This window comes from Mobula birostris, chromosome 21 (genome assembly GCF_030028105.1).
Source record: "Mobula birostris isolate sMobBir1 chromosome 21, sMobBir1.hap1, whole genome shotgun sequence".
Taxonomy (NCBI): Eukaryota; Metazoa; Chordata; class Chondrichthyes; order Myliobatiformes; family Myliobatidae; genus Mobula; species Mobula birostris.
The window spans coordinates 13,642,173-13,657,640 of record NC_092390.1 but is presented as its reverse complement, the minus strand read 5'-3'; the positions used below and the strand labels follow the sequence as shown (position 1 = coordinate 13,657,640).

At 41.3% G+C, this 15,468-nt stretch overlaps 1 protein-coding gene across 1 annotated transcript in view; it reads right to left on the bottom strand.

Moving 5' to 3' along the window:
- ubtd1b (ubiquitin domain containing 1b) overlaps positions 1 to 15,468 on the bottom strand; it is a 108,037-nt gene that overhangs the window by 17,552 nt on the left and 75,017 nt on the right. The window contains exon 2 of the mRNA XM_072239008.1: positions 5,612 to 5,839. Coding sequence (XP_072095109.1) covers positions 5,612 to 5,839 — 228 coding nt within the window. The remainder of the gene's footprint in view (positions 1 to 5,611; positions 5,840 to 15,468) is intronic.

Genomic DNA, 15,468 nt, shown 5'->3' with positions numbered 1-15,468 from the left:
GGGGTGTGGGAATTATGAGTTTAGTGGCTGAGGATGGAAGGTCTCCGGAGTTGATAAGGTCGGTGATGATACGGGAAACAATGGTTTGATGTTTTTTGGTGGGATCCTGATCCAGAAGTAAGAGGAGGTGTCAGAGAGCTACCGTTTGGCCTCAGTGAGATAGAGGTCCGTCCGCCAGACTACTACGGCACCACCTTTGTCTGCGGGTTTGATTGAGAGATATCTTGCCAAAACTCACAGGGCCTTATCATATAATAAAAAATAAAATCACAAACAGTACACAAAATTGAAAATGCAAACTGGCTGAAATCTAAAGCTGCACCCCAGCTCAATAAATCCAGTAGTGCAAAAGTTCTCAACAGCTTCAGGCAACCAACAGATCAGCTGAAACAAGAAAATAGATATTTCTGGGAAATCAAGTCCAATTTTATTTTAAATCAAACTTAACTAATGGGAAACAAGATTACTGTACTGCAAATGCACAAAGTACAGAATTAAAGTTAAACACACAAGGATTGACAAACAACCAATGTGCAATGGACAAGCCTTGCTGTCACCCTTGCTAGTTTTTGTTCCTATTTTTTTTTTCGCAAATTCTATTGTTTTTTTTTCGCTTGTGAGAAAATGAATCTCAAGGCAGTATATGGTAACGTGTCTTGATAATAAATTTACTTTGAACTTTGACAGAAACTATAGTAATCTGCACAGTTCAAATGCATTTTAACTAGTTAGATCAGAATTAGTTTTTATTATCACAGGCTCATGACATTGGCTCAGAATCGGAAGATCAGAATCAGATTTAATATTACCAGATGTGAAATTTGTTAATTTTATGGCATAGTACAATAAAAATACATGATAAATAAATATAAAGAAAAAACCTGAGTTATATTAACTATTTAATAGACATATATACTTAAGTTAAAGTAACTGCAAAATTCAAAAAAGTAATGAGGTAGTATTCATGGGTTCAATATCAGTCTAGAAATCTGATGGCAGAGGGGAAAGAAATATGAAGTTTATTGTTCTGTAGCAGCACCCGGTAGAGTGCAAAGACGAAGTTACCATAAATTATGAAACAAATAGTGCAAAAAAAAATATTGTCCACAGACCATTTGGAAATCTGATGGCGGAGGGGAAACAGTTTCTGAATCATTGAGTGTGTCTCAAGGCTTTTAGAGAAACATATCCCAAATGGTGTAACGAAGCTGGCTGAGTTGAATTCCCTCAGCAAGCTTTTACATCCACATGCGTCTTTCAGAACTTGTAGCACCAAATCAGTGGCTCACAGTGGCAAACGGAATATGTCATTGATAACAATTAGTTGGACTTGTTTTTGTCTTGAACAACTGGTCTACTTTGTCATCAGCAGCATGGTGGAAGCCTTCAATGACAATGATTTCTGCACTAAATGCTCAGTTTGAACTTTTGGCATGACCACACTGTTCCAGACATTTTTACAGCCTTGGTCCAAAAATCCAAGAGCAGAATGCCAAGGTTGAGGCCAGAGTGATGCACTTAACATCAAGGTAGCATTTGACTGAGTACAGCATTAAGGCACACTAGTAAAACTTAAATTAGCCAATACTCCAGTAGGAATTAAACCTTTCTACAAAAGGAGATGGTTGTGGTTGGACGCAGTCAGACCGCTCAGCCTTAAGTTACTATTGCAGGAGTATCTCAGGGCAGTATCCCAAGCCTAATCACCTTCAGTTGTTTTGTTCCTTCAAAAGATCTGAACTAGGGGCATTCACTGCTAGGTGCTCAATGATCAGTTCTATTTGTAGCTCCTCAGCAAACAAAATAGTCCAAGCTTCTGTGCAACAAGAACCAACAACATACGGTCATGGACCATTAAGTAGCAAGTAACATCTTCTGGCAATAACCATCTCCAACAAGTATCCAACTACTTCACCATGGCAGAGTCTCATTAATATACCGGGGTTTGTCATCAACCATGCCATCCGGGGAAAAAAAAACCTGCTTGATTTTCATCTCATTCACTTCCTTGAACATTCATTCCCTCCACCACTGAAACACAGAGGCAGCAGTGGATAAAATGGTAGTTACTCATCCAGGGCACTCAGACTGCAGACCCCAAACTGAAGACTTCTACCACCCAAGCACAAGGGAGGTAGGACACCCAACCTATATTTTTAATATAAAGGTAGTGAGTTCTGGAGCTCTTTCTCAAAGGGTAGGGGAAGCACAGTCTTTGAAAATTTTGACAATAGTTAGATGCATGATAATCAAGAGGGCAAGGAGTTTCCATGAGATATACCAGAAAATTTCTACAGATGCACCATGGAGAGCATACTAACTGGCTGCATCACCGTCTAGTTTGCACAGGATCGCAGTAAGCTCCAGAGAGTTGTAAACTTAGTCAGCTCCATTGTACACACCAGCCTCCATAGTATCCAGGACATCTTCAAGGAGCGGTGCCTCAAAAAGGTGGCGTTCCTCATTAAGGATCCCCATCACCTTAGTCATGCCTGGTTCTCATTGCTGCCATCGGGAAGGAGTTAGAGGCCTGAAGGCAGACACTCAACAATTCGGGAACAGCTTCTCTGCCATCCAATTTCTTAAAAGACATAGAACCCATGAACACTACCTCACTACTTTTTAAAATTTCTATGTTTGCACTTAACTAGTTAATGTGTATACTTACTGTAATTCATGTTTTTTCTCTATTATTATATTGCATTGTACTGCTGCTTCAGAAACAAATTTCACAACATATGCCAGTGATATTAAACCTGATTCTAAATGGAGAGTTGAGGTCAAACTTAGATCTCAATAGTGGAGAAAAACTCAATAAGTAAACATGACTGAACATCTAGGCTATCTCATTTCAGGAGATGAGATAATTGATGTTAAAGAGTAAAATGTAATACACAGAGTTTGAAATAGCTCTGGTGTTTTCTTAGGACACTTTCGCTGTTCAACATCAGTACTTCACTTGCTAGAAATACTTCGTTGTGGCAAAGCATCTTGTTTTTGTCCCCCTGAAAACTCCAACGAAAACTCAAAGGGAATAATACCCTTAGCTTCCAGTTGCTTGCTGTCCCTAAAGTTGCGAACAAAGGAACAAGGAAAAACAGAAGTGTACAAATTTAACATGCTAAAACAACTAAATTTTAACCTCTTTTGCCATCAGTTAGATACACAGCTAGTTAAATAGCAAAGCTATTTCTCCTTACTTGCTAAAACTTGCAAAGCAAGAGGAAAAAAGCTGATTTCACTGCTATCTACTTTGTGGCATGGATACATACAGCAATTTCAGCAGGAATGCACTCAAATTCCTTCTGTGAGGGAAGTATTACAGAAGAGGGATTGACAATTATAACAATGAACTTCATGTACAGCCAGTATTCTACACTAATTTACAAAAGCAATAACAAGGGAACTAGAAATCATCCAGCAGACTCCAAAATGTTCTGAAGATGTCAAGCAATGTTTGGATGATCTGCTCGCAAAATAGTAATAAAATCTTATAGCACCCATTTTCCATCATATTTACTTCATTTTTCTTGTCAAGATCACAGAGCTAAATACTTGCAGAATATTACTACTTTACATAGTGCCAGTGTGCAAAGCAGTCCATTAGGAGAACCACTCCATGTTATGGACAAGCTTCACTCATCTATTTACATAGGTAAGCAATGCCAAGTCAGAATTTACTGGCATGTTGCAATTCAATTGAAGTGCTCACATAAAATACTTACGAGTTTAAAGTTTTGGAGAGAGTGGGATAAAGAAAAAGAATAGGAAATTAACTTTTACAGTGAAGTGATAGATAGAGAGAAAACACAAAATAATCTGCAGATGCTGGGGTCAAAGCAACACTCATAACACGCTGGAGGAACTTAGCAGGCCGGGCAGCATCCGTGGAAACGATCAGTCAACGTTTCGGGCCGGAACCCTTCGTCTGAAGGACTGAAGAGAGAAGGGGCAGAGGCCCTATAAAGAAGGTGGGGGGAGGGTGGGAAGGAGAAGGCTGGAAGGTTCCAGGTGAAAAACCAGTAAGGGGAAAGATAAAGGGGTGGGGGAGGGGAAGCAGGGAGGTGATAGGCAGGAAAGGTGAAGAAGGAATGGGGGAAAATACAATGGGTAGTAGAAGGAGGTGGAACCATGAGGGAGGTGATAGGCAGCTGGGGGAGGGGGCAGAGTGACATAGGGATAGGAAGGGAGGGGGACGGAATTACCGGAAGTTGGAGAATTCTATGCTTCCCACTCCCATTCAGATATGTCTCCCAATAGCCACCCACTTCATCTCTGCTTCCCACTCCCATTCAGATATGTCTCCCGGTAGCCCCCCACTTCAACTCTGCATCCCACTCCCATTCAGATATGTCCATACATGGCCTCCTCTACTGCCATGATGAGGCTAAACTCAGGTTGGAGGAGCAACACCTCATATACCATCTAGGTAGTCTCCAGCCCCTTGGTATGAACATAGAATTCCCTGCCCCTTCCCCCTACAGTCCTGACGAAGGGTTCCAGCCTGAAACGTTGACTGATCATTTCCACGGATGCTGCCCGACCTGCTGAGTTCCTCCAGCGTGTTGTGATAGATAGAGACAAAATTCACAGTATTTCATAGGACTGTCAATAAATCGGTCTTAATAAAATTGGGCAAAATCTGTTGAGTGTCAAAACTGGACTGAGCCTGCAAATATAAGAGCCATCTGAAATCTATTGCTTGTTGCATGTGAAGTGCAGCTGGGTAAATCTGGGGTTGGGGATGTGGATGGGAAACACTTGTGGAATTTTGGAACTACTACAAAAAAAATACAGAGCAGCGTTAGATGGGTTGATCTGCCAAGTGTGTTGGAAAAAGTTCAGAGACCAATACCTGGACTGTCCCATGATGAACTTGGACAGCTAAAACTTTTATTTGCTGAAGTTTATAGGAGAAGAGCCTTGATTGTAAAACAAGGACAAGAGGTCTAGACAGTGGATGCTGAGAGGATATTTCTGGAATGAGAGGGTTACAGTTTAAAAGTAAGGTGTCATCCATCTAAAAGACAGCTGAGGCACAATATTTTTCCTTGAGGGTTATTAACCTTTGGAACTTTTCCTCAAAGAGTGATGGAAACATTGAGTATTTTTTAAGGCAGAGGTAGATGGATTTTTGATAAGGGGTGAAAGGTTACCACGGACAAAAATGCAGATTCGTGAAATCATGTAGATTAGTTATGATTTTTTTAAAAATGAAAAATTAAGGGAGCTAAATGACCTCTTCATACTCGTATGCGATTTCATGTTGTGTTTGTCCTTCACGCTCTGTTTTAGTCCATGCAAACTACCTACTCTTTCTAACATCGACAAGACCTTATTATATTAACATTTTGCAAAGTGATAGCTTCAACAGTGGGAAAAACATTCAATAATTGGAATACTCAATTTTTTTTTTAAAACACAGGTTTTGCAAATTTTGGGTATTTCAATTGAGGGAATGGCAGCAGACACGAGGAAGTACAAAGTCAGCGATAACTCAGGAAGCCACACAATTTGGGGTGGGGGAGGGCTTGGAGGTGTACACTGGATATGGTGCCACTAATGGCTCTGAGATCAGGTTACACATCTACTGATCTACTGATGTGCTCACCATGGGGCAAGATGATGCTGGCACCGTCTACAATAGCCTGGGCCAGTTCCAGATCATTGCATTCAATGGCATAGGCAGCTGCCTTAAGGGCATCCCAGATCTCTTTGCGACCCTCGAAGGCAGGCGCCGTATCCCAAAACTCATCCCGCTTGCTCCTCAGCTGGCCGTCAGTCATGGGATAATCACTTTTCCATTTTGGTCTCTCCTTTTTCAGAGGCTCATTACGACCTAAAAAGAATGAAAATCTTAAATCAGTTATAATTAAAAAAAACCTGGGGCAAGAAAATTAATTCAAATTGCCATGAATGACAGGATCACATTAAATCTTGGCAACCAAATAAAGCTAAGTTGACAGTGGCGTAGTGGTTAGCACAATGCTTTACTGTGCCAGTGATCCAGGTTCATCTCTGCACTGTCCGTAAAGATGCATTTCTCTGCAACTTTTCATTGTTTTGATAACCTTCATGAGGGGAGTGAGGCAAGTGAGCCAAACATGCACCCCCGCCCCCTCCCCCCCCCCCCCCCCAGCATTCTAATCAAATTTTACTGGAGCACCATTGAGAGTGTCCCGACCAGCTGCATCATCGTCTGGTCAGGGAATTGCAAGGCCTTTGACTGCAAGTCCCTACAAATGATTGCAAGGACTGCTAAAAGTGCTGCACGTGCAGGGCATTTAGCACCATGGGTCCCTTCCACTGCCCAAAATCTTTTTGAACCGCTACCATCAGGCAGGAGGTACTGTAGCATTAAAACAAGGACTAATAAGACAGGAAACAGCTTCTTCCCCCAGATTGTAAGACTGTTGAATTCACTGCCACCGTCCAGGTCTCATCATGTATGAAGTGCCAGTGGCATTACACTGCTGCCTTTTTAAACTTGTGTCATAAATGTACCTTACACTAAATGTCGATTTTCCAAAATATATTTTATTAATTGTAATTTATTTGTAATATTACTTAATGTATTTTGTGTGAGATATATGTATGTATTATACACCTTCCAGAATTACATTGTTTCATTTCGTGGTATACATATATACGGTTGAGTGATAATAAACTTCAACAATTAAAGTTAATCCTTAATTTTTAATCATTCTAGGAACAATATCCTTTTATGCCATTAAATATGGCCACCAATTAGTTCACACTAAGTTATTTCTTTGAATCAGAAGAGATTTATACGTTTATTATAATTTTGGAAAGGTGATAACCACGTATATTGCATGGCTACTCCCCTGGATGTCCAAGGGACATCCAATTGTGGAAAGTTAATTTGATCTCTGGAACATTTGGCAGGAAGCAATAGATAAACTTGAAGCAAAAGTTGGCCACTTGGCAACTAGAATATGCTCTGCCGCTCAATAAAATCATGACTGATCAATTAATAACCTCAACTCTGCATTCTCATCTACTTCCTATACACTTTAAACCATATCTGCCTCTCTTCCTCAAGGTACAGCAAAAACAGAGTTGCAAATATATGAGAGGCAAAAAAGCCTCATTTGTTGAGTGATCCATTATTTTGAAAATACAGGTTGAGTATGCCTTACCCAAAGTGCTCAGGGCCAGAAGTATTTTCAAATTTCAGGTATTGAAATATTTGCTCTATATAATGAGATAGCTTGGGGATAGGACCCAAGCCCAAACCCAAAATCGATTTACATTACATATACAGCTTATACATACCCCCTATAGGTAGTTTTATCTTATATTTTTAAAAAGTTTGCACATGGGACAATTGTGTACATTGAAACATTAGAAAGTTAAGCTATCACTACCTCATCTGCCCAGGTGGACAGTCAGTGGCTGTTTGGCATTGCCATCATTCCGGACACTGAATTTATCTTAAGCAGTCTGTTTTGCACATGTTCATCACACATGTACTGATGTAGGCATTCAGCATGTTAGATTTTCATCAGCGATGACCTTGGCAAACTCAAATGAATTTTTTTGCTGCTTTGTGATCAGTAGACACTATCACCACAAATCTTCAAAAATTTAATGCCATGCCTTGTCTTAAATTTCTGCAACCAGCCTGCTGAATATTCACAATTACCTTCAATTTTCAGTTCATTGTGATAGGTCTTTCCTTGTTTCATGATCAGAATACTGTTAAATGGCATATGTTCACTACAAAGTTGATGAATCCACTCTTTTAATAAACAATCGAAATCATTTTTTGCTTTATGCAATCTTTTCTATTTTTCAATAACTTCTGTTCATTACTTTCAGCATAGAAATTTAACAGTTTGTCCTTCTGTTTCTTCAGGTCATAGATATGGTTGTTCCAACACTATACTCTGTCAGATGCTTCACACTTACACTGGGTCAACTTTGTGTCATAGATAAACAAATGCCGCCTTCTTTTTCATTTCACTGCTGCCCACAAGGGTAACTGCAGGCCTTTGTCATTTTCCACAATATCTTTATAGCAGAGAAGGAATACAAAACTGTCCCATGATTAAACTAGGATTAAACTGGGTGATTGCTGGGAGGTGTGGCTCGAAGGGCCTTCTTCATTCACATTGTATCTCAATAAATATGCAAAACATGGTAATTACTGAATAGTGCATGAAGGTCTGGCCATGATGACTGCTGGAAAAAAACTGGTGCCAACAGAGCCCCACTCAGGGTATGTGAGGTCACTTCTCAGAACTGACAGTGGTGCACAGAGACCTGTGCATTCCCTGGGAACCTTCCCAGCACCTTCTGGAATCTTCCAGTGGTGGCGCTCAAAAAATTGTTCAGATTTTGGAGGTTTCCGGATTTTCAGGTAAGGAGTGCTCAACCTGTAGTTCTATCTGCTCTAAACATCCATTATCAACCTTCAGAATAATGCGCATTTCAGTCAAGTCCCCTTTTAATTTTTCCCAACTCCAAGTGACAGAAGTCTAGCCAGTCAAACATTTCCTACTTTTATTCAACTCATTCTACTCATTTTAGCAATAGTGTCTGAACCATCTCTGTCCATTATTATCCCATCTTATATAAGACCAACACTAAACTCCATGTGGTCTCACTAAGCCACATATATTAATAATTCCCTTGTATTCAACTTATTTTGCAATAAATAGCAGCATTCATTTGCTTTTTTTAAAAATCATCTGCCACACCTGTATATTTGCCTTTTGTATATCATTGCCAGATTCCCACTTTAGCGTTTCCAAACTCCGCAATTTCACTGAGATGCATAATTTCACCTGACAGTTTCTTTTAAATGATTTGTGTCCTTGGCAAATTAAGTAACCAGATTTTGAATGCCTTCACACACGATGAAAAGATGAGGGTCTAGCACCTAACAAAATAACACATTGTTAAGTTGCTAAATAGCTGATTGTGGTCAGATGCATCAAGGTAAGTGGAAAAAGTTGGTTTTGCATATCCTCCAGACAGATCACAATCACATGTTCTAGGTGGAACAAGAGAAACGACAACAGTGCAGAACAAAGTATCACTACTGAGAAAGTATAGTGCAGGCAGACAATAAATGCAAGGCCATAATGAGATAGATTATGAGGTCAAGGATCCATCTTATTGTGCAAGGGGACCATTCAATGGTCTTGCAGTTGGATAGAAGTTGTTCGAGCCTGATGGTATGTGTTTTCAGGATTTTTTTTATTCTTCTCCTAGTGGGGTTGAGGGAGGGGGGAAGAAGAGAGAATGTGCAGGGTTGGTGAGGTCTTTGATGATGCTGGCTGCTTTTCTGAGACAGCAAGTGTAGGCCCAAGAAGGGAAGGCTGGTTTCTGAAGAGACATGCTTATGTGAGAATGCTGTTCTTGGACTGCAGTTCATCATTCAACAACATAATTCCCTCCAGGCTCGATAAAAAGCTCAGAGACCTCCGCCTTCATCCTGCCTTGTGTCGCTGGATCCTGGGCTTCCTGTTTGATCGCTAGCAGGTGGCAGGAGTGGACTCCCTCACCTCTGCCCCTCAACACAGGTGCCCTTTAGGGCTGTATACAAAGCCTTCTCCTTTACTCTCTGTATATCCTTAACTATGTCACCACCCACAGCTCCAATCTGCTAATTAAATTTGCTGACAATATCACACTGATTTGCCTAATCTCAAATAATAATAAGGCAGCCTACAGACAGGAAGTCATCACCCTGACATAGTGGTGTCAAGAAAACAACCTCTTCCTCAATGTCACAAAAACAAAGGAGCTGGTTGTGGATTACAGGAGGAATGGAGACAGGCTAACCCCCATTGACATCAATAGATCTGGGGTTGAAGGGGTGAACAGCTTTAAGTTCCTCAGCATAAACATCACCGAGGATCTCACATGGCCTGTACATACCGGCTGTGTGGTGAAAAAGGAACAGTGCCTCTTTCACCTCAGATGGTTGAAGAAGTTTGGTATGGGCCCCCCAAATTCTAAGAACTTTCTATAGAGACACGATTGACAGCATCCTGACTGGCTGCATCACAGCCTGGTAAGGAAATGTACTTCCCTCAGTCACAGAGAGTGGTGTGGACAGCCCAGCGCATCTGTAGATGTGAACTTCCCACTATTCAGGACATTTACAAAGACAAGTGTGTAAAAAGGGCCTGAAGGATTATTGGAGACCTAAGTCACCACAACCACAAACTGTTCCAGCTGCTACCATCCAGGAAACGATACTGCAGCATAAAAGCCAGGACCAACAGGCTCCGGGACAGCTTCTTCCACCAGGCCACCAGAGACTGCTTAATTTATGCTGACTCAATTTATATTGACTATCCTGTTGTACATAATATTTATTATAAATTACTATAATTGCATATTGTACATTTGAACAGAGACCTGGCTTAAAGATTTTTACTCCCCATGTATGTGAAGGATATAATTAACACAGTCAACTCAATTCAATTCGACGTGCTAAGCTGCATCCACAACTCTGCAGTTTCTTGCGGTTTCAACTTGGTTTTTTGTTACTAAACAAACTTGACTGCATGGTAACATGTTACCTCTGAAACTTTGGGCTTCTATTTTCTGCAAACTAAGGTGAGATCTTATCAAAACTCATCTGAATTGAGATACTAAAGGACAAAACTCGGGCCTTCAAGTCCCAGAAACATCATTAGAAAGATTACAGAAATTTTACTAGGATCTTATTGATATCTTTCCTGTGTGTAGATAAGTGATCATAACTGCATCCAATATTCCAAATTTGGCTTCAAAGTCTAATACAATTTAATCATAACATCCCAACTCCAGTACTCAGTATTCTGATTAATGAAGGCCAATATGCCCAAAGCTCTCTTTATGAGCCTATCCATCTGTAATTCCACATGCAAGGAATTATTGATCTGTTACACAGGGGTCCCCAACCTGTTTTGCACCGCGAACCGGCTGACCAGGTGGAGGGTTGCCAACTTTCTTGCTGTGTTTACCCCGAGAAAGACTACCATGACCATGAAGCCTTGCGCAGGATCCTGTGCGCATGCGTGAAATACGCATACATGCCGTACACATGCGTGTATGTGCCAATTTTTTTCTACAAATCAGTTTTGGCCATTCTGTTCAGTGAAACTACACTGTACATACATTATTTCTACTTTATACAGGCTGTGTATTTATCATATCATTCCTGCTTTTACTCTATGTTAGTGTTATTTTAGGTTTTATGTGTTATTTGGTATGATTTGGTAGGTTATTTTTTGGGTCTGAGAACTCTCAAAAATTCTTCTCATAAGTTACTGGTAATTGCTTCTCCACTTTACGCCATTTCGGCACGAAAGGTTTCATAGGAACGCTCTACCTTAATGGGGGAAATACGGCACAAGGGTGGTCCCGTATGGGACAAACCAATTAGCCCACTATACGGGATGTTCCGACAAATACGGGACAGCTGGCAACCCTAGTATGGTGGTGGTGGGGGGGGGGGGGGGTTAATCACAACTGGAATATAGGTGGTAAGTCAACTATAAATCACTTATAAGTGGCTAATACACTCAATTTTGTTTCTAAAAGGGTTTATCTAATGAATTTAATATTAAACATACAGCGCATATTTTCCTCGTATGAATATAGTCAATTATAAGTCACTTATAAGTCAATAGCATCATAACATTTTAAGTAACGTTTGAATATTAAACACACAGCACATATTTTCCTCGTATGAACATATAAAATCATTGCAACACACCAATATCGCTGAATCAGTGGGAGCCCTGGGCTTGTTTTCCTGCAACAAGACGGACCCATCGAGGGGTGATGAGAGACATAGATACTCGAAGGGGGTTCCTTATGTCCAGTCTATTCCACGATTTAGTTTTTGTTGCATTCATTGCAGAAAACCCTGCTTCGCAAAAGTTATGTTGGAAATGGAAGCAACATTTTCAGTGCTTTTGTGGCTATCTCAGGATATTTAGCCTTGACTTTGATCCAGAATGCCGGCAGAGATGTTATGTCAAACATACTTTTCAGCCCACCCTTATTTGTAAGCTCGGAGTTGATCTTCTTCTCGCGCTGCCTGGTTTGGAGAGTATGGATTATGATCAGAGATTAAGGGAGTTAGGGCTTTACTCTTTGGAGAGAAGGAGGATGAGAGGAGACATGATAGAGATATACGAGATATTAAGAGGAATAGATAGAGTGGATAGCCAACGCCTCTTCCCCACGGCACCACTGCTCAATACAAGAGGACATGGCTTTAAGGTAAGGGATGGGAAGTTCAAGGGGGATATTAGAGGAAGGTTTTTTACTCAGAGTGGTTGGTGCGTGGAATGCACTGCCTGAGTCAGTGGTGGAGGCAGATACACTAGTGAAGTTTAAGAGACGACTCGACAGGTATATGGAGGAATTTAAGGTGAGGGGTTATATGGGAGGCAGGGTTTGATGGTCGGCACAACATTGTGGGCCGAAGGGCCTGTAATGTGTTGTACTATTCTATGTTCTGACATGGATGACGCGTGGGTAATGACCTCGCGTGTGTTCAATTTCAACAGTGGGCGTGACAGGGAATGAGGAAAGGTGCAGCTGACTCATATCGCCAAATCATATCTTTCCTCACGGCCCGGTAGCACAGGCTTTGCGGCCCGGTAGTTGGGGACCGCTGTGTTACCAGATCCCTCAATATTACTGTACTCCTTAGTGGCCAATACATATATACACATGAATGGATTGTTCTGTGTTTGACCTTCAGAGTTGACAACACATGGTTGCTGCACAGAAGAGCAGTTGCATTGTCATTACAGCGTAAAGTCAATTCCTATTTAAGCCACTGCCCAATTTTTGTGGCCTTCAGAAATTTCTGAAATGGCTCTTGGGAAGCTTGCCAGAGAATTCCTTCATTTTATGAAGGAGACATCTGATCCTTACAACTCAACCATTCATCTGAGCCAGCCTCTCAAAAGTGGATTGTGGGAGATGAAACAAAGTCTAGAACAAAATGACTTATGTTTGTAACTTTTTCACATCTCATCTTGCAACCTGGCACAATGCAGCACTCAGGAGTTAACACTAGACTCAAATGCTTCATTAAGCTAGCCTTTCTGGTATGCAACCATTTCTGATGAAAGGTCATGAAACTGAAGACATGACTGTGTCTCTAAATAAATGGCCCCTAACCTAGAGAGATCACTTTCACTTCTACTGCAGCCATGTGGAAAATAATGATAGGCAGTGGGGGAGGTGGGCAGGAAGATGTTTTGAATATGCAAAATGACAGATGGCTGCATGGTCGTGCAAGAGTGTGCCTAACAGTTGTGGTGCAGATAACATGCACTTGCTATTGCTGGAAGTCACATTACAGCAGCACAGTAGCTTAGTGGCTAGCCCAACGCTTTATAGTGCCAGCAATCAGAAAATCAGTGTTCAATTCCCACCACTGTCACTAAGGAGTTTGTACATTCTCCCCATGACCACAGGCTTCCTCCAGGTACTCCAGTTTTGTCCCAGAGTCCAAGGACCTACAGGTTAGCAAGTTGGTCATTGACACAAATGACACATTTAACTGCAGGTTTCTATGCAAGTGACAGGCTGACATTTTACTCCACAAAGAGGAGATGATAAACTGACATCAGTGATGGTGAGTGAAGATGAGGAGAGGGTGGAAATCTGAGAAATTTGACCACATGGCATACTTCAAAAAACATTCTTAAAAAATCCCCTGGACAGAATAAAGTGTTTCCATTCACTGCTTTCTAAAGCATTGACTGAAATTTAAATCAAGATATTCCAGAGATGCTGGAAATCTTGAGTAACACAAAATTCTGGATGAACTCACCAATACAAGCAGCATCTAAGGCGAGGAATAAACAGTCAATTTTGGAGCCAATGCCTTTCCTCAGGACTGGAAAGGGAGGGGGCAGAAGTCAGTGGGGAAGGGAAAGTAGTACACGCTGGCAAGTGGTAGGTCTTCAGCCCTTCACCTCTTCAACCATCCTCTTCCAGATTCTTACATCCCTCCTTGCTCCTCATCTGGTCTCACCTATCACCAGCCAGCTTGTATCCCTTCTTACTCTGGACCTGCCTCCTTCCTTCCCAGACATGAAGGATCTCTGCCTAAAATATTGACTGTTAACTCACCTCCACAGATGCTGCCTGACCTGCTGAGTTTCTCCAGTATCATGCATGATCAAAATTAAGCTATAGCTTCTTTTCCTATCCCAACAGCCATTTTGGATCTTGAAATGCCGATCTAATTGTTGCCCTGCTGCCTCAAATGAACTCTAGAAATTTTGAATAGATTTGTGCACTATTGACTTGAATTGATGAGCTTTCAAATCGCTTAATTTAAAACAAAAGTCATAACAGGTAACCAGGTATCTTGTCTTCCAGAAAAAATATATATCACTAGCTTGTTCAGTCAATGCTGGTGGTCATAAACTTTCATTTTTACATTGCAACTCCTGCACTGTTACTGGATACTTTTTAAACACAAAAGATGCCACAATAATAACTTTTAATCCCTGAATCTTGCAGTGAGTACAGGGCACAGCTCAGTGTCACACAAAAAACGTCAATTACTTCCAGTTCTACCATCTAGAAATGAACCACAGTGGCTATTTGCTTTCAAAAATGACCTTGTGTTGCTACATTGTGACATACTGTACTCTCTGGTATGGGGGGGGGGGAAGTGTTGGGGGTTACTGCACAGGATCGAAATAGGCTGCAGAGTTGCAAACTTAGCTCCATCATGGGTACCAGCCTCTGTAGTATCTGGCATACCTTCATGGAGCAATGCCTCAAAAAGGTGACATCCATCTTTGAGGACCCCATTTACCCAGGGCATGCCCTGGAAGAAGGTGTTCTCATTGCTACCATCAGGAAGGTGGTACAGAAGCCTGAAGGTGCACACTCAGTGATTCAGGAACAACTTCTTCCTCTCTGCTATCCAATTTCTGAATGAACAATGATCCCATGAACACTACCTCACTACTTAATTATTTTATTTTTCATTACGAAAACTTTCTTATAAATATATTTACTGTAATTCAGTTTTTTCCCCTCTGTGTACTGCAATAAACTTCTGCCACATAAAAAATTTCAGGGCATATGCCGGTGATATTAAAACTGATCCTGAATTTTACATTACAAACAACAGGAACCACTAAGCACATCTTTCCCTCCCCCCACCCCTCTCTGCATTCTGCAGGGATCGCTCCCTACGCGACTCCCTTGTCCATTCGTCCCCCCCATCCCTCCCCACTGATCTCCCTCCTGGCACTTATCCGTGTAAGCGGAACAAGTGCTACACATGCCCTTACACTTCCTCCCGCACTATCATTCAGGGCCCCAAACAGTCCTTCCAGGTGAGGCAACACTTCATCTGTGAGTCGACTAGGATGATATACTGTGTCCAGTGCTCCCGATGTGGCCTTTTTTATATTGGTGAGTCCCGACGCAGACTGGGAGACCGCTTTGCTGAAC